Source organism: Bidens hawaiensis, unplaced genomic scaffold (genome assembly GCF_021521415.1).
Source record: "Bidens hawaiensis isolate Kalapana, Puna unplaced genomic scaffold, B.hawaiensis_p1.1 tig00005481_1, whole genome shotgun sequence".
NCBI lineage: Eukaryota > Viridiplantae > Streptophyta > Magnoliopsida > Asterales > Asteraceae > Bidens > Bidens hawaiensis.
Genome location: NW_027491350.1, coordinates 432,277 through 454,573, shown reverse-complemented (window position 1 = coordinate 454,573; position 22,297 = coordinate 432,277). Strand labels below are relative to the sequence as shown.

At 34.4% G+C, this 22,297-nt stretch overlaps 2 protein-coding genes and 1 pseudogene across 2 annotated transcripts; 2 read left to right on the top strand and 1 right to left on the bottom strand.

The window, feature by feature from the left end:
* The first annotated feature begins 8,049 nt into the window (after positions 1-8,049).
* LOC143629888 (uncharacterized) lies at positions 8,050-14,102 on the top strand. Its single transcript, XM_077099036.1, has 6 exons — positions 8,050-8,545; positions 9,713-10,280; positions 10,623-10,959; positions 12,111-12,205; positions 12,545-12,739; positions 13,458-14,102. The coding sequence occupies exons 1-6, from the start codon at positions 8,490-8,492 to the stop codon at positions 14,082-14,084; spliced, it is 1,878 nt and encodes a 625-aa protein (XP_076955151.1). The 5' UTR covers positions 8,050-8,489; the 3' UTR covers positions 14,085-14,102.
* Positions 14,103-16,217: 2,115 nt separating this feature from the next.
* On the top strand, positions 16,218-17,575 carry LOC143629863 (uncharacterized). Its single transcript, XM_077099016.1, has 4 exons — positions 16,218-16,886; positions 17,144-17,230; positions 17,320-17,387; positions 17,461-17,575. The coding sequence occupies exons 1-4, from the start codon at positions 16,218-16,220 to the stop codon at positions 17,573-17,575; spliced, it is 939 nt and encodes a 312-aa protein (XP_076955131.1).
* Positions 17,576-20,792: 3,217 nt separating this feature from the next.
* Positions 20,793-21,478, bottom strand: LOC143629887 (protein ELF4-LIKE 4 pseudogene; annotated as a pseudogene).
* Positions 21,479-22,297: the final 819 nt, after the last annotated feature.

Genomic DNA, 22,297 nt, shown 5'->3' with positions numbered 1-22,297 from the left:
AGTTTCCGCCTTCATTGGTCGGGGTGTGACAGATTGGTATCAGAGCCATAGACTATAGGATAGGTGGTTAGACGTAACAGCCTAGTATAGTTTATGCTCTAGGGTCCCTATACGTGTGCTAATACGTGTTTACCCTACTTGATTGTTTATTGCATTTATTAATTATTTATAAACTTGTTTAAAAATCTATCTCATCATAAATGTACACATACACACACTTTCAATAGTATTATAAGGTATTTTTACCTTAAAACGAAACATTAGTTTTTATATTGTGTTTTATGGATCACAAGCTTAACTTGGATCTCGTTGTTTACAATCTCCTTAAAGCTAGGTTCTATAATTTGTTTTGTGACGACCGTAGGGAACGAAACACTTGATTCGATCATTTGACAAAAAGATTCCAAGAATCGAAGGTGATTTACTTACCTGGGATGATTGGGTTTAGTGTTGGTTTCTAAGTCAAGCAACTCGAGTTATATGAGTCGACACTTTAAGTTGTCGTATGCGAGCGTTCCGGTCGCCTCCTTATTTTTTGGTGTTGAAAACATAAAATCCACGGTGATACGTGGACAAGTGTTTTTAACATCTCGTTGTATATCCGTTTTATTGTATGTTATTATCATGATTTGAGTCAACAACATGAAAGACGTGGTGATACGTGCACATGTTCGACTCCATATATATTACTTTTACATAATTTTTTATTGCCGGGATATCAAATCATGGTGGTTCATGTACGATTTTCCCAACTATATATATGTTTACAAGAAATTTTGTTATTTTTTTTTCGGAATATCAAATCATGGTGGTTCATGTACGATTTTTCCGACTATATACAAATTTCAACACTTCAAAACGTCCAAATTTTAAATTCTCGAAACTTTGAAACATATACTTATATATACGTTTTTATCATTTGGTTTATGTATAAACTTTATTTCTACTAACATTCTCATCCTTATGACACTAGGATTCACGTAAAAAAAATGGTTACATACATCTTCTATTTTAAACTCAATGCCCTTAAACTCACTATAATTCTTTATAATTTTTAGAATGCCTCCGCTACGACGCCACTACCGCAAGGACTCCAGACGCAAGATGGCCGCTTTAGTAGCCGAACAAGTCGCCGCTGTGATTCCCAAACTCCTAACTCACTTGCAAGCAAACCAACCTCCACCCGTTGTAGCACCCGTTGAACCCACACCCGCTCCCTACTTGTATAAACAATTTACCGGTGCTAACCCAACCAAATTCCTTGGTACGAACTGTGCGACTACCTTGTTGCAATTGTTTGAAAAGATGGAAAGTGTGTTCCGACACAGCGAGTGCCCCGAAGCGAAGAAAACTAATTTCGTTTCGAGCATGTTTGAGGAAACTGCTCTTACGTGGTGGGGTAGTGTTATGCATCTCCAAGGGGCGGAAATTGCCATGGCGCTTCCATGGACCGAACTTAAGGAACTCATGATGAAGAAGTTTTGTCCCAAACACGAGCTCCAAAAGCTTGAAGCTGAATTTTGGGAATTGAAACAAGAAAGTGGTGATAATGCCGCTTACTCGTTCCGTTTTCATGAATTGAGCACCCTTGTACCTCATTTGGTTACCCCGCTCGAACGTAAAATCGACAAATATATCGGGGGTTTACCCATGCTAATTTGGGACTCAGCCATGAGTAGCAAACCCGAGAACCTTGAGGATGCAATTACTCTAGCCGGTGCGCTATCGGAGAACCATGTTAAGGCGGGTACCCTAACCATCAAGAAGAAAAGTGATAAAAGCAAAACCGAACCCGCACCTCAAGCCAAAGTTGACCCACCACCTCAAGCCATCAACTACTCAAACTCTTCCCGCCACAACAACAAAAAGAAACCCAAACAAAACCACCGAAACTATGCCGTTACCCAACCGCAACCGCAACAACAACCTCAAGCTCTCCCACAAAATCGAAAACCCTATACCGGTACTTTTCCACTATGCAACAATTGTCAACTTCATCACCCATCTCACTTACCTTGTCGCCATTGCACCATTTGTAACCGTTTTGGCCATCTAAATAACACATGTCGTTCCGCACAACGTACTCAACCCAACAAACCAAGAACCACTCCACAAAACACCCAAAACCGCTTTGCACCTTACCCGCAAAACCCTCCTCAACAACCCCGAGCTTGCTTTAACTATGGTGACCCAAATCATTTCCGCAACAATTGCCCACGACTCACTTTTGCTAACCAAGCCCAAACCGTAACCATACCCTACTATCAAACCCAAGCCTACTGTGACATTCGTCAATTTCGGGTCTTGTTTGTATTCGTTTTTGTATTTGTTTATTATGTAAACCGACCCGATTTGTAAACCGAAGCTTATGTTATAATCAAAATGATGGATTTATGTTACAATATTGTTTCACACTTGTTGGGTCTTGAAAACATCCTATTTTTATTTTTATTTATTTATTTATTATTTATTTATTTATTTATTTGTTGTTTTGTGTTTTTGTCTTGATCCATTTTGCATGAAAACTCTTGTGTCTCACACCCATATTTGACCACTAACATTACCCTATATATACACCACATTTCCTCTTCATTTTCCCTTGCTACAACTCAAAAAAAAAAAAAACTCTCTCAAACATCAAAGATTCAAGGTTATCTTCTTAAGTGTTCTTGAAGGATTTTGGTCTTTCATCTTAATTAGTTTATGTAGCCTTATTAATACTTGTTTATGGTTGTGCAACATATATATAACATACACCCCTTGTTTACCTTTGGTAGTTACTTCTCCGATTCCGGTCGGTGAGGTTTCGAACCCCATAAGGCAAGGCTTCATGGAGGACTTCGTGTCCTTGATATATATACATCTATATAACTTGTTCATACATATTAATCTTGCTTATTTTAGTTTGTTGGTCATGTTTACAAGTTCCATGGTTATGGGTTATTAAAAGTCTATGCTTCGGTTTAACCGTAAATAGCTCTAAACCGTAAACCGAACTTTGTTACTAGTTTTGTTTGTTTAAACATACTTAGTGTTAGATCTAAGTTTCTAAAATCATTTTTACAAATTCTATGGTTATGGGTTTGTAGAATCTTACCTCGGTCTTAACCCGAAACACGATCCGAACCGAAAACTGAACTTTTGTTTAAAGACTTTATTGTTAACTTTTGGTATTTTTTTATTTGTACATTATTATACAAGTTCTTTAGTGTTTGGACATGTGGAAACCATCTATGAACTTGTTGTGAGATGGAAACCGAACCAAAACGATTCTTGCTCGCTTAAGACACACAAGTGTGTTTTTTTTAGCCATCAAGACTTGTATATATCTTTAAAAATAGTTACAAATTGATTTTTAAATATTTTCTTAAGTACTTGGAAATGTTGGATCCAACTTGATCTCATAACAAAGTTTGGACCGACAAAACCGAACACTCGCTTAACGTGCGTTGTTAGTTCTAAAACAATGGAACTGCATACTTGGTTAAGTCTTATTAAATTTTATTGAGTTATCTCATAACATTCAATATTTTGGAAAGTTGACTTTGGGTTTGACCAATTATCAAGACCCGAACCGACAACCCGAACACTCGATAAAAAAAACCCAAAGGGATTATTAAATTTTATTGAGTTATCTCATAACTTTCAATATTTTGGAAAGTTGACTTTGGGTTTATTCCAAAGGGATTTGCATTCTTGCATTTTACCCACCTTATTACTTAACATAGGTTGAGTAAATATTAAGGTTAAATACTTTAACCCGGTTTCGAGCAAACTTACATTTTTAAAGGGTTATTATTATAAATTCTTAAATAGTCACATTTTAAACCTTGAACTTTAATTATTTACATTTCTCAACATTTATTTTGTTTAAAGACCTTCAAGACAACCTTTCTAAATTCAAGACTTCTTTTCTTTTTAGGCATTGTGCGTTAAACTCGTCGTTCCGACAAATCTCCAAATTATCATCTTTCAAGTTTACTACTTGAAGGTGAGTACTTCATACCCCATTTTCCATCTTTTATTTTGGGGGTGACATTTCATACTTATTCAACAAAATGCTTTATATTTGAATCTTAAACCACAAACGTAGTTGTATACTTTACCTAAATAATTGCTCGATTTGGTGTTCTATGCTTATTTGCCTATGTGTTTATCGCTTTTGGTTGGTGGAACTATAAAATCCTAGACTATTTGGCATCCCCTTATAGCAAGGTGTCGTTAACGTAATGCAATTAACGATAACTATAAAATCCTAGACTATTTGGCATCCCCTTATAGCTAGGTGTCGCTAATGTGTTTAGCGATATCTATTTATCAAAATTACCACTTTTATTTATCATTTCGTATGCAAGTTTTGTGGCTATCTTTATTATATACTAATATGATTAAACTTATGAATTGCTCACCGACCTTTGTGTTGACAAACTTTATTTTATGAAATGTTGCAGGTTTGCATCTTGGTTGATTTATGATTGTGAAGAAAACGACATCAAAGACCTTAGGATATTAGTAAAAAATGAACAATATCAATTTGCCATATTTTGTGATATCTTGTTTATGGTTATTTTATGGATAATTGTTATGTGACATTTTCGATGTTGTGAAATGAAATGAGTTTATTAAATACTGTCACTTTAATTAGTGTCATGTGCTTATGGACAATCGTTACACCTCGGCATGTTCCGCCGCCTTTGGTCGGGGTGTGACACCTACCAAGTCCAAACCTACCAACCTCAACTTCCCCAACTCAATGCACCACTCATCCAATCCATGCAAGCTATCCAAGCACCTCCTCCTCCACCACCTCATGCACCTTAAGGAAATCCCGGTAACCAAGGACGAGCTTTTATGATGAATGCTAATCAAGCTCAAGTGGCAAACGATGTTGTGAACGGTATGTTTTTAGTGAACGAGCATTTGGCTTCTATATTATTTGATACGGGTGCCGATAGAAGTTTTATTTCATTAAAGTTTGAATCTACTTTTGCCGTACCTCGCACTAAACTTTCTCGACCCTTTTATGTCGAAGTCGCCAATGGAAATTCTATCACCATAAACTCAGTCCTTCATAATTGTTCTCTCACTCTTTGTAAGCGTAAATTCTCCATCGATCTCATTCCGATGCAAATGGGAAGTTTCGATGTCATAGTTGGCATGGATTGGTTATATTTGCACCGTGCCGAAGTCGTTTGTTATGATAAATTCATTCGGATTCCGCTTGTCAACGGTAAAACTCTCAAGGTCCACGGCAAAATGTTTCCTAAAAGGCTCAATCTCATGTCGTGTTCTCAATCGCAAAAATACTTACGCCAAAAGTATGTTCCGTTCCTAGCCCAAGCGGTGGTAAAAGACCACAAGGAAAGAAAAATCCAAGATTATAATCATTTCGAGTAATAAGTCATTCAAGGTAGGGGTTCTGCCCAATTGTTATATTATAAATGGCTTAGACCCTAGTCAGGAATATAGCCTGTACCTTGATTTTATAAAGTGGAAATAAGATTCCATAAAGTCGAAATTATAGATAAAATAATACCTCTTTATTATATATAAAGATTTTATTAAGTATTTCTTATAATAAAAGAAAGTTGAAATATATGTTTCTTCACGAAGAAGAAACAAGGGTTTATAAGTGATTAAGAAGAAAGGACTAGAGGTCCTTATATTTATAAAGAGATAAAATGTCAAGGTAAATGTTATGCAATCGGACTAAAGGTCTGAAGCTATATCGTTGATCTAGTACTTATAAAGTGTTATTCTCGTACTATAGGTCCGAGGTAACGAGACAAATTGGTGAGAAACACCAACCAAGAAGAAAGTTGAATACGTCCAACTTTTTATAAAACAAGTCTATGAATGTTTGCATGGGATTATATCCCTAAAACTTTATAAACAAAAGTAATACTGGCCCTCAGGCTATTGTATACGTTTGTCTGGATCCTTACATATGTGGGTAGACGGTGGACACACCGCACCACACTTGCTAATGCCTCTGCCACGTTGGGCCGGACCTAAGTAATGTCCGAGAGGGGATTATCTCATGTATATTGAATAGTTGCTAAGACCTTGATGTTGCGGTATCGCTGAGAGGTTTCAAGTATAACTGGAGGTTTAAAATAGTATATTTAACTTGGTTGTTTCCTAAGCCACGATGGGCCGGGTCATAAGATACCCGAGGGAATAATTAAGTAACTTAAATGTTTTGTGTCAGCGTGTTCACCAGCATGTGTTGCTGACGTATTTTTATAACTGTTTTACAGTAATGGAGAATAAGTGTTTGGAGAAGAAGGGTAGCCGTTAGACGATCTGATAGCTCAATGGATGTTTTATAAATAAAATAATGTGAAACATTGATTTGTAATCCAAACACTACTGTACAAATTAACGGGTGTTTTTAAATCCCGTCTTTTAAATATAATAATATTTTATTAAAGTCTTTCGCTTTACAACCCTAAACTCTGATATATTTACAAAACAGGTACCAACATTGGGTGTCATGCTCAGGCCTTGAGCAGGGGTGTGACATCGGTGTATCTCACTAGTGAATATACTGCTTATGAATTCATATATAGTGTATCAAGTGATTAATGCGATAACAATCCGTAAAAACCGTGCTAATATACTATTCGTTTTTTCTTAATGGATTGGCCATCCAAAAGCTCACAGTTTTGTTTTCACCCGACGAATTACTTGCCAAAGCAAAGCACGTATTGGTGGAGAAGATTTCACATCTTATCAGGAAGGTTTCGTTCTTCTTCTCAACCGAAGTGGGACTTACATCTCCACCTCCTAGGGAGCCCAATATATTTGTTGGAACACCAACAAATAATAAAACGTAACAAGTCTATACGATACAAAATAAATAAATACAACTTTACAGAGCAAACCATGCTTTCCTTAAAAATTGGGTATAACACAAACTAGCAATACCCGTCCCAAACTGGTCTCATTACAACACAATTTACAATCCTTTAGTTTTTCGTTCACTAATTTGTAATATAAAATCTAAATAAATATCTTCTTATATAAGTTTCACTTTCTAGGGTGGCTGGCTTCTGGTTAAAAACCGTTCACCAAAATAAAATCTAATTAACAGTGACACGTTGGGAGGAATGATATTATTTAATTCAATAATTATAATAATAATAATAATAATAATAATAATAATAATAATCCAGAAGACCATAGCGTGGAACCCCAATCTGCAATTGTAACTTGTCTTTTGGGTCAATTTCACATTCACATATCATCTTCAATTCCTTGACCAGAAAGCAACCGTGTATTCCCTTTCGAATCTCCAACTTCACCTTAAATCGTTGATTTTGACGAGTATGATGCCGATTTGGTGTTTGATGCAAGCATTTGCGCATTTGTGATAGCAGACTACTAGTGATTAATTGGTGTGATGGTGGCTGTTGCTCTGTTTCTAGGGTTTGTTGTTGGGGCATTGGCGGTTATCGGCGTTGAAATTGCGGCAGTGTTGTACTTGATTCGGAAATTGGGGGAGAAAACAGTTAAAGATGAAGATGACGTCGTGGTTACGAAATCTGCAACTGATCAACTTCAGTTTGCGTTTCCTAAGAAACAGGTCTATTTCATTTGAATTTGAATTAGTTACTTGTCTTTGTAATTTCATGGATGCTTGTTTAATACCCTAATTTTGACCAAAACTAAGATATGTGTTGACTTTGATTACCTGTGTGGCTTCGTTGGCCCTGGATTAATTCTCTCTAATATTGCGTCACATCGTGTTGACTGGACGCTGACTAGGCACTAGATAAAGCCCCTGCTCACTTCATCTCACAATCCCCAACACATGTTTAACACTGCTGCTCGCGGCTGCCACCGGGCTCGCGCTAGTTGGATGGTGTTACGGTGTTCGAGAGTGACATGGCAGCGGGAAGGGGCTAGCGCTCCTGTTCTTGGCTCGACGATGGATAGTCTTATAAGTACATCAATTGGATTGTCAAGAATAAAGTTTTGAAATTTTTATGACTTTTAGCTTGTCATCTTCTTGATAGAGTTTTAATTTAATATACATCATTGCAATAAGCATGGTTTAAATGTTGAATGCCAAAAATGCCCTTTTGGTCGTTTGACCCGTAAAGTCATTACTTATTGATGTAAAAAGTTTGCACTGAAATACTGAGGGAGTGTTTTGCATTGCATTTTCAAAATGATTATTGATTTAATCAGTTTCTAGTGTTATTCCACTCTTTTTAGCGTGTAAGCCGCTACTTTGTTTGCTTTGGACCGTTATATCCTTACACCACTAAATATTGTTTTTTGACAATTTTGTTTTTCAGGGACCGGTTTGGGTTTTAGAAAATGAAAAGATCCCGAAGTCTTCACAGTCTGCTGATAAAAATTCACGGCCAGAAAAACGTAAAATTGAGGCTGTTGAGGTTACACCTGTCAAGAAATATGCAAGCATCAAGGATAAATCACTAGTTATTACAGAACCAGATGGATCAGCCACAAATATTAATATGTCAGGCTGTATTATAGAAGCTGTTTCTGCTACAATTTCGCCCTCCAGAAAGTGGTAAATTTTCTTTATCAAAAGCTCTGTAACTTTATTGGTTTGTGTATCATAGTAATGTTTTAAATGCCATCAATAAACAACTGTGTTACAATGATAATCTAATGTTACAATGATAAACAATGCCATCATGAATGAACTATTTCTTGTTTTGTTTTAAATTTAATTCATGGACCCATTAAAGGCGAATATTTACAAAATTCAATTAGTGATGCATTGCTACTGGGTATCAAACTATAAAATCACAAATAATGGGACCCCAATAAGATAATACTCAAAAATGGACATGTTCATAAACGCTTCATTTTATTATGTGCGGGTCGACACGTTTTGGGCCAACACACCAACACTTTTCCCCCCTTTTTATTTTTTTAAGCATTTAATGTGTTGAATATGATTAAGTACTGTATTATTTAAATCATAATATTATATGTAAAGTAGTTTAGGGCATGCTAAGCATTTGAACACCCTTTAGACAACGTTTGGTCCGTTTAACTAGTCCGGCCCATTTGGCACATTGCATTTTTAGCAACCCTTTTGTATCTAGTTAGTTTGATATGCTAAATGAATATAGCCTGAATTGATAGGTTCTCACTTCCCACATGAACAGGGTGAAACTGCCATCTCTACACTATTTTTGGAAAAAATGTTGTAGAGATGGCAGCTTTAACCTGTTGGTGTGATAGCATGTAAATTTGGGTTATATTCATTAAACAGGATGATTAAATATAAAAGCGTTGTTAAAAATGTAACAGGCCAACTTGGTCGGACGAGTTAAATGACTCAAACAATGGTCTAAAGAGTGTTCAAACTTCAAATGCTTACCGTGCCTTAAACCATTTTACATAACAAGCGATGCGATTATATTAAAGATACGGTGCTTACTCATATTTAATGCATTAAGTGTTTAGAAAATTGTATTAGGGAAAAAAGTGTTGGCAGGCCGACCCGAATCGTGTCGATCCACACATAATAAAATGACCTGTTTTACCTTGTCATCCAACCCGCCTGTTTTGCTACCTGTAATTTATAATTTATTTAAGTTGCCAAAAAACATAAAATTGCACGTGAATATATAGGAGTTCACCTTTTATTCCAATGCTAGTTATATTGAAGTTTTAACTTTTTAGCATTATGACTAAATCTTTTCACAATTTTACCTTTGTACAGGGCCAAGAAATACCCAGTAAAAGTGGAGAACAAATCATTAACAATATATCATGGAAGCAAGTTATTCTACATGTATTTTGAGACATCATGTGAAAAAGAATCATGGTGTAAAGCTTTACGTCTTGCTTCTTGTGACGATACAGAGAAACTTAAATGGTTTGATAAATCGCGCGCAGAGTTTCATAGTTATCTTGCATCATTAAACGTAGAATACCCTTCGTTTTTAAAACCATCTATTGGTTTTAATCCCGAAATCGGGGATCGATCGATTAAAGTAGACAGTTCATCATCAAAAGTTCACAACTTATGGAAGAAACTTGCCAAAAAGGGTTCTAAAGCGGGCAGAGAAGATAAAAAGATTGAAAATTCGGTTGGCAGGTCTTCAAGGGTTTCTCAAACGGAAAAGAAAGTTAATAATGGTGTTGAAGAGAAAATTATTGATACAAACGTTAATGATAAAATGAGTAGTGATGATGGAACACTATGCTGTAATTTGTTGATTTCACGGTTGTTCTTTGATGCTAAAAGCAATGCGAATTTGAGGATTTCGATACAAGAACGGATTCAGGTTCGTGGGATGTTTAATTTGTAATAAGAGGTTTGATTTTATGTTGAGGTGGCAAAATGGGTTGGTCGGTAATGGGTCAGAATGGATAACTTTATATGCAAGTCTGTTTTGCACAGAGTAGTAATTAATGTGCCAAATGTGGTTGTAAAATTGCATTATTTGAATAAGTATGATATTTTCAGAGTGATAAAAAGTATGTTTTTGATGACTACCTGGTCTTTTTTACTGTTTTCATTTGTCGTTATAGATAAAACATAACCTGAATGGGTTAAAAGATGTTATCTTGTGCTTGTTTGAATACTTAGAATAACTAAATAACTGATTTTTTTTTAATTTTTGTAGAGAACATTGTCAGCCATGAGGACTCCAAGTTACATTGGCGAAATAGTATGTACAGGTGTCAATCCAGGGAGTATTCCACCATATATTTCTGGCATGCGGGTCCGACCATCGGATCTGAAAGAAGTGGTTGCAATGGAAATTGATATTGAATATTATGGTGGCGTGGTTTTAGATATTGGAACACGGATTGAAATGCAAGAGCTAGAAAATTCAGATTCCAAATCTGTTGATGATGTCACCACCGATGAAGGTTCTGAGCTTAATGGAGAACAGTTGAAGCTTAATGACCAAACAAATCAGACTATGTATCAAAAGGCTAATGAAGTTCATAAATTGGGTAAGTTGAATAATTTATATTTGGTTTAAATAATTGTTGGTTTGTTATATTTGAGATTGATGTTTAAGTGAGGGTGGATTTTTTTGATTTGGGTGTTTAGTACTACTAGGGGTGTTCACGGTCCGGTTTTCGCGGTTTTTAGGTCAAACCGTTACTAACGGTTTTTTATTTTCGTAAACCAAAACCAAACCGTTGAATTCATAAACCGAACCAAACTGAACCATTAGTAACGGTTTGGTCCGGTTTGGTTTTGCGGTTTAGGCTCTTTGAACCTTTATACATCTTTATAGAAACATATACTAGTAAAGTTGTTCATTGTTTAGAGGATTTAACTAGTTGTCAAATACACCCATACAATATTGAAAAAAAAAGAATAGAAAAAAGAAAAGGAAAAAAGTGACAACGTTCTTTAGAAACGAAGTAAAACACAAACTGTGCATTCTATATTATTTTATAAACAAGCTCTGCAATTAGTTTTTAGTGTTCTAAATCGGGAAGAGGGTTGACTTAGAGAATGTGAAAAAGGGCTTGCCACTTTTGATTTACTTTAGTTTAATAGAGTTAAATTATTAAATTATATACATATAAGAATTATTCAAAATTTTATTGTAATAAATTTTCACGGTCCGGTTCGGTTTTATACGGTTGGTTTTCGGTTTAAACCGTAAACCAAACCGTTTGCTACGGTTTGAAATTATTGAAACCAACCGACCAAAATTTAAGTAAAAAAACCGACCGTGAAACCAAACCGATGACCGGTTTGAACGGTTTCACGGTTTGAAACCGAGCCGTGAACACCCCTAAGTACTACCACGTACCAACTATTTATTTTTTTAAAAGTTATCGTCTAAAATATCACCCAAATAGTTTTAAGTTATTATATAAAACACATTTAAAAGAAACTAAAAATAAGGGTCAACCCACAAACCCATCAGGTTGACACAAACAAGACATGTTTAGCTATCGTTTTCTAGGGTTCGACCCGAAACTGACACGAACCTGTTTAGACTAAACCCAAACTGGTGAATTTCTTGTTAGGTTCGCGTCAGTATCTGTGAATCTGTGATCATATTTGATATTTAGTATTTTTTTTATGAAGACGAAACAATTGTTAGCTTAATCAATTACCATACTAATTTATTTTCTTGCAGAAGATACCAAAAATGTTAAAGGAAATGAACAAGCATCTTCGACTGTACCCAAATGGAAATTTGTACTAAATTCTGTTGCCAAACAAGTCTCTCAGGTTTGTATATTTACCTCAAGACTGATCAAATGCAAAGTTTAGCTAAAATGGGAGCCGGTCAAACGTTAATGCACGTGATAGAAGTCCTTATTAATTAAACGTGGGACCACTAAGGACTTGTACAATGTGCATTAATCGCTTTATCTCATGCCAAAAGACCAAAATGGCCTTTTATTTAACAGAATTATCTTAATGGAGTTTGTGGGGTGGACTAAGATTGATACGAATATGGAACTACTATTGGATTTAGAAAAAGTAAAATTTTGGACTAAAATGGTTATTTTGGTCAAACTAATGGACTAAACCCTTAACTTTAAAGATTATATTTTGTTTGTGAAGGTGCCACTTTCACTTGCAATAAGGGTAACAACTCTTCGAGGAACATTAAGGGTACATATAAAACCTCCACCATCAGATCAAATCTGGTTTGGTTTCAAATCGATGCCTGATATTGATTTTAGTTTGGAATCTGCTGTTGGTGATCACAAGATAACCAGTGGACATATTGCATTGTTCATCATCAGTAAATTTAAGGTGAGATCATTTTGTTAGTTAAGTTATGCTTTGAAATTTGAATGACACATTTTGACTTTCAGGTCAGACATTGACTTCTCAAATCCAGAGAAAGTATGAAAATTTTCAACTATTTCGACAAATCCATTTTTCAACTATCCTATTATTGGTTACAGAGTTCAAATTTGATGTGACTGTTCTAAAAATTACCATGAGAATTTTATAATTTCGAATATAAAGTATTTTGCTTTTTAGGTCAAACATTGTCTTCTCAATTTCAGAAAAAGTATAAACCTTTTTAAATATTTCGACAAACCCTTTTTTTAATTATTCTAAAATTTTTAGAAAATTCATATAATTTCGAATTTAAAGCATTTTGCTTTCCTGGATGAACATCAACTTCTCAATGTCAGAAAAATTATGAAACTTTTTTAAATGTTTCGACAAACCCTTTTGTTAGTTATCGTATTATTGTTTACAAAGTTCAAGTTTGATGTGAATTTTCTAAAAGTTATCATATAATTTCGATTTAAAGTATATCGGCTTTCAGGTCAAACACTGGCTTCTCAAAATCAGAAAAATGTATGAAACTTTTTAAAATATTTCAGCAAACCTGTTTTTTAGTTATCCTATTATTGATGACAGAGTTTGAATTTAATGTGAATTTTCTAGAATAAAGAGTTCATATCATTTCGAATTTAAAGTTCTGTATGGTTGACTTTATGTTTGACTTCCACAGGCGGCTATTCGCGACACTATGGTACTCCCCAACTCGGAAAGTGTAACCATTCCCTTTATGTTAGCCGAAAAGAACGATTGGGTCCCACAAAAAACCGCCCCATTCATTTGGACCAAACCCGACCCCATCACTGAGCCTGCCACCGAACCAACGGTCATAAAAGAACCCAATCGCCCCCAGCCTTCCAACGGGACCCGCCCACAAGAACTCCCACAAGATGTCAATACAATTACCAAAAGTAGCACCGAAACTGCTCACGATAAATCAATATTAAATCAATCAGATAACGAAAAGTCACCGGAAAATAGTAATAATGGAAAGTTGTCATCAAAAGATGAGGTGGAAAGCGACAAACCGCCGTCACCACAAGAGGTAGCGGTGGAAGAAAAGCAAGTGGTTATGGTTACGAACTGGCGGCATCCGTCACCGTCATCGCCTCAGGTGGCGGTGGGGACCACGGAAGAAAATAATGAGGTGGCGGAAGGGGATGATAAGATGAGGAAAATTGGGTCGAGGGCAAAGATGTTAACGAAGAAAATGGGTGAGAAATTTGAAGAGAAGAAGCGGAATCTTGGAGAGAAAGGGAGACATTTTGTTGATAAGATGCGCGGGCCTGGAGGGATTTGATTCGTGTATTTTAATGTTTCAGGTTCGGATACGGTTGGGTTTGTGGTTTGCTCGTTATTATGGTTGGAATGCCTGGTTCTCAAGCATGCATATGATGTGATTCTTTTAGGTTAAAATGGGTTATGTTATTTAGTGTTTATTAAATGAGTAGTGTTAAAAGTCTTCAACATTATGGTAATAATAAAAGAATTAATATTATTTATAGTTTTGTAATGTATGGCTGATACTGGTAATCGTGTTGGGTTAGCTTATTCGGGTTGACTGGCCGATGAACCCAAAGGCATATGTATAGTCATAGCTTGGTCACAGTTAAAAACATGTAACGTGAACATAACTTGGGTAGTCCAGTTATCTAAACGATTCAAATGGGTTGCAAACATATTGTGGATTGTAGCATGTTGCTACTACTATTACTGTAAGTTCTTGGTGGGCTTTGTCATCAGGTTATTTGGGGATCTGGAGCTTTTTTGGAGGACTAGAAGACATACGAGGAGTAGAAGAGTAAAAAATGAATAACCATCGTTGTTAACTTTAGTATTGTGCTATTGTTGTATTTTCTCTTTTGATTTTTTAAATGGTGCAGGATTATACGTGATTAAAAATAAAGTAAAACGTAATTATATATGAACGATTTATGCCTACTTGTTATGGGGGTAACGTTAAAATAATAAAATACAAGGGGAGATAAAAACGAGAAGTGTGAGAAGGATTTTTAACCACACAAAAAACCACTTAAAAAAATTTTAAAAAAATAATAAAAAAATCATAACTCAAAATATAAATTACAAACGAAAAAAATTTTAAAAACTAAAATGTTTCCCGCCGTTATTCCTGTTAAAAAAAGAAAAAAAAGAAAAAACTGACGAAAAGACACAATGACGAAACAAAAGACACAATAGATCGCAAAATATAACACAATTTTGAGTAATATAGCACAATATCAAGAAAAAAAGACACAATCAATGACGAAAATAAACACAAAACACAATGATAAACAAAAAGACACAATGATGTTTTTTTCACTCAACGTGGTTTTTTTTTTTTTGAGAACGAGAAAGACGGTGGAAACATTTTTGTGTTTTTACTTTTTTCGTTTATTTAATTAAATTTTGAGTTATGGTTTTTTTATTAATTTTTCTTGTTTTTTTAGGGGTTTTTTGTGTGGCTATAAATCCTTCTCATTTTTGTTTCTCTTCGTAGAATAACTTGACCCCTTATTATAGTACGTGTTACAAAACATAAAATACGTGATTATGTAACTTGATACATAATTATATTACACTTATACGGTTATACCCAATACATGTGTCACATTACGATGTCTTACACTTCTCACCATTTGCATCCAACTCTTTAACTACCATATGCTACTGAGCATGATAGCCATTTCTTTGTTTCATAATCCTTTGATCTAATTATTCATTCTTCAATTCTATATTTGCTAAGCATTAGGCAAATTATCATTGACTATCATATTATTTTGTAGCCTATTGCTTAACAAGGTTTCATTATGATATGGTCTAAATTATATATAAATATATAAATATTTCCTACACTTTTAAGTACTTTTGAGCCAGATTTTGATTGAATATTATTATTAATTGGTTCGTATGTGAGTTAGATGGTTTCTAGAGACTATAAGCTAAAACTAAACACTTTTACTAAACCTAGGCAGTGCCTAGGGGAGAAGCACTGCCTAGGTTTAGTAAAAGTGCTTAGTTTTAGCTTATAGTCTCTAGAAACCATTTAACTCACATACGAACCAATTAATAATAATATTCAACCAAAATCTGGCTCAAAAGTATTTAAAAGTGTAGAAAATATTTATATATAATTTAGACCACATCATATACAATAATTTTCATGTAAACCCACTACTAGTCGATCTGTTTTATGAATTTAAACAAAATTATTGTTGTTTTATAGAATCATGATATCATCTACAACAAAAATATAACATTAACATACTGAAAATCTAACTTTTATGATATGATAAAAGATTAAAAGTGACTTACTTAGGACACAATGGCTTAAATAAGAGAGAGACACAGAATTGACACATACCAACTTAAAGACATTCCTACAAGTTGCAAAACTCACCAAATTAATCTTGCATTGTACTACATTTTGGTCATGCTCTCTACAATTCAATCTCTATTGCTTCAACACTGCCTCCTTGCCCTCAACCGCCTTCCGATGAACACCGCGGAAACTCTCTTATCATTTTACTTCTCTTACTGCAGCCTCTCTCCATGCACCGTGGACCTCGATGACCACCAAACATCAATGCACATATGGTCCCCTAACCATCGTCGGTTTAACAAGCCGAACCTTGTTCTAGTCCACGGGTACGGTGGTAACTCCAAGTGGCAATTCCTATTGCAGGTAGCTCAGTTGACAAATGACTTCAATGTTTACATACCTGATCTTGTGTTTTTCGGGAAGTCTTACTCGACAAGGAGTGAGCGTACGGACACATTCCAAGCGAGGTGCGTGTGCGATGGAATAAAGAAACTGGGAGTGGAGAGAATCTCGGTGTATGGAATCAGTTACGGAGGGTTTGTGGCGTATCAAATGGCGGTGATGGAGCAGAAGATGGTGGAGAAGGTGGTGATTGTGAGCAGTGGGATTGTGTTTACGGAGGATCAGAAATCGGAGCTGTTGAAACATATCGGGTGTAACGTGGTGGACGTGTTGGTACCGGAGAAGCCAGAGGATTTACGGACGTTGTGCAGGATGTCTATGCACAAATTCGATGTGGGCAAATTGCTCCCTGATTTCTTTCTTCGAGGATTCATCGCAGTAAGTACTACATAGCTAGCATCACGCAACTATATTCAATATTGGCCAAAACATGCCAGCAGCTATATATAGTGTATTGTACTATGTGTTATCAATGAATTATTGAATTCAAATTCAATAATTCATCAAACTTTATATTGGATATAGTTGTCGGCAACTAACTATTAATATATAGCTAGCTGCTGACAACTATATCTCGGTATATTTATATAATTATCGTATATATTGTAATATTATTGATGAATTAATAATTGCAGGCAGATGGTTACAAGAAGGAAAAACAAGAATTAGTGGAGTATTTGCTCATGGAGAAACCAGATGTGCATGTTCCTGTACTTACCCAGGTGGCGTGTTCAGCTGGCATCTTTTATTTTTGAATAAAAATTTTGATTTTAATTAGTAATTAACTACCATTAAATATTTGATGGTGAAGGAAGCACTTATAATATGGGGAGACAAGGACAAGATATTCCCAATTCAACTGGCACATCAGCTACATAGGTTATCTTTTAACTTTCATTAAAGTTAACTGTTCTTTTTATTTAACTTTAGTAAATTGATAACTGTAATACAGGCACTTGGGTTTGAGATCTAAGCTTGAGATACTCAAGGACGTAGGACATGCTGCGAATATTGAAGCTCCAAATTCACTCAACAAACTAGCTACATTGTTTCTATTAGCTGATTAATACGCATTTTCTTAATTTTTTATTTGTCAGTTTATAATTTATATAAAAAGTTCTTAAAAGACAACATACATTCCAAGGTTTTAATAGAAAGAATTGAGAAACGAAATCTCGTCCTCATCTGCATTGTAAGATTAAACTCTATAACATTATATTACAGTGTACAATCTTTATGATGTGTGTAAAACTATTTCTAATATGTTTGGTAAAAAATATGCTATATTTCCTTTAGGGTCGAATGTGTACAACAATAATGTTTGGTAAAAGTTGAAATTTGCAGCAAAGTGCTATATATGTATGTATGATAAACATATAACATAAAATCGAAACTACGAAATAAGTAGAAGTCCCTGAGGGATGGCTTGTAGCCTAGCAATATCCAGGTGTATGAACCTGTGAAAAAGTGTTTCTCCATAAGTGGTTGAAAGTTAGTTTAATGGTGAACAATGTGTAAATTTGGGAGTAGATTTATAAGGTTTGTAAATTAGCGTGAGTGAGTTAAACATATCTATGAAACTATGAATTATGAATGTGGTACTAGATATAAATAATGCTAATCTTGAAGGGAGAAGTTGATATTTAGAGGGTAACAACTAACATGTAACTAAATACTCTTCTGTTTTGGTGTTGCATTTATAAGGTTGACGTGAGGTTTAGTTTTAAGGCTCACATGGTGGCACATGAAATCGCAGGTCCTGTTTTGTCGTCCTCATGAATCAGAAGGATAGGCCCTCTTCGTCTGTCTCTTCAGAGCCAAAAGATTACTGTATCTATATTTCCTTTTAAGCATGAATATATATATTTAAAATAAATCTTTATACACAAATAACTATCTTATAGAGATAAAAGTAAAATCCGGTACAAATGAAATTAGCATCCTAAACATGCAAATAACTATCTAGTATTAGCATAATTACTCTAGTTATTTGTACTCTTAGCACGTTAAATCTATTTTATATTTGATAATAACATTAATTAACATATATGGAAAGTTTTCTGTGACAAGAGGTTCGTATTGAGTTATGTTAGTGTTATCAAGTCATTTGGGTTAATCATAATATACTAAAGAGCAAAAGAAAATAAGAATGACATTGGTATGAGTTAGGAGGTGTAAAATACGAGCTCATTCATAACTATTATTATTTCATGCATCAACAAACTCCGTGGTTCAAATTTTGAAGCACCATCGATACAGCTATCATTTCATTTAACTTATACAATGCCGTCCGTAACCTAACATAACCTACTTGTATGGATTTTAATACACAAAATAAACTCTTTCACCAATGTACAATAACGGCAAGCGTACGGATCAAACAGACCTCTGTTAAAGCGTCCCCATAGGGCAGGATGTTTTAAAAGAGCATATAGCTGTAACAAGATCAAGAACAATGACAACAATTAGTATACATGAAGCATTTGATAACTTATCAACACGTATGCTGTGGTCATCCATATTGCTTTCATTTTTTATCATTATTTAACTAGAGATTACATCAGTTAAAAAACAACAATAAAAAAGAGAGCAATAGAAATGTCAGCTAGAACTTGAGAGAAGTGCTCAAAGGTTGACTTTGGACTGGGTCAACAGGTACATGGAAGACATTGGTAGTAGATTTTTAGGGTCAAACTTCTCTAACATCTATCTACTCCAGCAATGGGAAGTTTAGAGCTATGTTATATCGGCAACTACATATTTGCATGCTTCTATCTGAATTCCTAGCTTATTCAGATTATGCGATCTATGAAACTTTAAAAGAAAATACTTATATCTAACGAAAATGGGTTTGCTTGACCTGAAGTTATCAAATACTTATAGGTCTCATTCAGTTACAATTCAAAAGCAAATAAAAGGGGCAAATGAAATCTAACAAGTCATAAGTGCCGAAACAAGAAAATGGAACGACTAGCATCAATTAAAGAGTCCCCAAATAGATGATTTAACTCCAACAGGAAGATAAAGCCAAGTCATCCAATTTACAGGTTCCATATTTTTATAACAATTTTTAATACGGGTAACGAATATAAGCTAATGTTTTAGTGATAATTTGGGTGTTTTTCTACTCTTGGGTACTTAGATGGGATATAGAAGTTTAGTTATTTGTCATCATCACTATATTAGCTAATTTATCAATAATAATTTTAGTATTATAGAAGAGATTGATTTATTCATGATTTAGTTAGTCATCATCACTATATTAACTATAGACCAATTTACCTTTCAATAACTTAAAATCATTTAATAAACAATTCAACCGGTAAAAACTAAAATACTCAATACCACCAAATGCATAGGTTACGTACAAATCATTCTTGTGATTTGGAGATGACTTATTTATCAACTTATTGGTGTTTCAAAAAGCCAATAAATTAAAAAGGTGTTTGTCATTGGTAAAAGTATATTTTATTTTGGGTTTTTAAAAAGAATTAAAGCATTCTGGTTAATTCTATATCCATATCCATATAATTACATTAAAAATCTTTATCTTTTCTCCGTTCTTTAAAATTATGTTTTATACCTTTATCATAATATTCCCTCTTATCCGCTCACAACTATTTTCAAAAAATATTATAAAATTAAACCGTATGAAGAATGTAAACCCAAATTTAACTTTCTCACACAACATTTTCTATTTTTTCTACTCACAACCACTAATAACCGTATCATATAATTTACAAAACCCACACATATATTTATAGGGAATGGGCTGGGAATGCTTTAAAAAGTTCAAAAAACAACTTATTGGCTTTTCCGACCACAAAAAATAATCCAAACACTTTTTAAAAAACTCATTTTGAAAATGTCACAAGTCAATAAGCACAACAAAAAACACTTTCGGAGTTAAATAAGCAAATCCAAACACCCTGTTAATTGTAAGGGGGGGGGGGTGGATGACCATGATTTGTGATAATGTGAATTAACTTTTTTTATCAATAAATTAGTGATAATGTGAATTAACCTTTTTTATCAATAATTATTGTATAACAAATCAGGTTCCCTTGTGAAACTTGTGTTTGTACTAATGACCCGACCACTTGGTACAAGCACAATTGTTGGTTTAAAAGTATCCAATGATTTAACAGGGCATCTTCAATACAGGCCTCATCCAAACAGAATCATCAGAACTACAGCTCAGATGGCTTTACTTTTTGCTGATTTTAAGCTACTTTTTTCAACATATGTATGTCCAAATTCAGAGCCCAAAACACCAATTATAATCAGATTCTTTAAAAGTTAAAAGCCAAACATAAAGCTTTTCAGTTGGTCATTCAAACCAGCATATTATACTTTGTTCCATCTAACAGGCTTAAACACTATGAATCTTGATGATAAATGCTAGTATATATAGAAAGATACAAGTGTTATTAGTTATTACAGAAACAAAATTACATGAAATGGCTACCAAGACGTTTTTAACAAAAAGTACAGCACGGGTATTACATGGAATAGCACGAACTTCCAATTATGAAAAGGATACACCTAAAGAAAGATGAAAATATCATCGATGAATTATTTGCATTTAGCCGGAGGACCTCACTCTCTTTTTGCCATCAGATCTAGTCACACCAACTGATTCTGCCTCCGATGAAGCATCCATTGATTTGCTAAACGAGTTTGAAAGATCACCGTAAAGATCAACCACCCTTTTAACATTGTTGTTGACCTCTCTAATCAGATCGACGTTTCGTGTTAGGTTAACGGGTAATTTCGATTCTTGATTCTGGTTGATTTCATTAATCAGCAGCCTGTTTTGGTCTAAAAGGTTTTGGACTTGTACAAAGCTTTTCTGAAATGACTGTAGCACTTTCCCATCTACTCCTAATTGTGACCCATTCCCAATTCCTGAAAATATATCCCCTTCCATTTTTTGCTCCCTTGTGTCAATTAAAACCACCAAAGATTAAAGACCTTTAATTCTGTAACATCAAACAACAAGAATCAAAACTGAGTTGGGAAACACACTAAAATCAACAATGAATCTATTTATGATTCGCTTGCCTTCTGTTGATAATTTTTTTTAAAATAAGAAACATATTATTAAATCCATAGTTATTAAAAGCACTCGCTTCTTGCGGCTAGGCCCATTTTTCAGGTGAGGCTCGATAAATACGCTTCGACATTGTCTATGCCAAGCAAAAGAAACACAAGGAGTGCTATTGAAACTTAGATCTAGGAGAGGCCAAAGGCATTATATTGAATTAACGATACATTTTGTTATTTAAGTTTTGGAATTACATTTGAATAACAAAATGTAATTCCAAAACTTAAATAACAAAATGTTATATGAATTAACTATCATATAACTATTTTAGAACTTTAGGTACTAATTAGATGATATTAAATGTTATATGATAGTTTTCGTTTATTTTATTTGAAGAATAGTATTATTTTTCAATACACATAATATATATATATATATATATATATATATGGGTTGGGTTATAATAGGAAGTACAGTTTTTGTAGGAAGGATATGAAGTAATCTTGGCCATTGATTTTGAACATGAAGGGTTGAGATTAGTTTAGGGGGAAATCAAGTGTGAACATAAGGGGAAGGGTATAAAAGGAATAACACATTTGTTGACTTTCTCTCTCCACATGCAAGGCACATGCCAAATTTCCTCATCATTTTAAAACGTCCATAACTTTTTTTACGACGTTTTTATTGAACAAATTCACTATAATAACGAGTGTCTTTTTATCTTTTATATGAGTACCATATT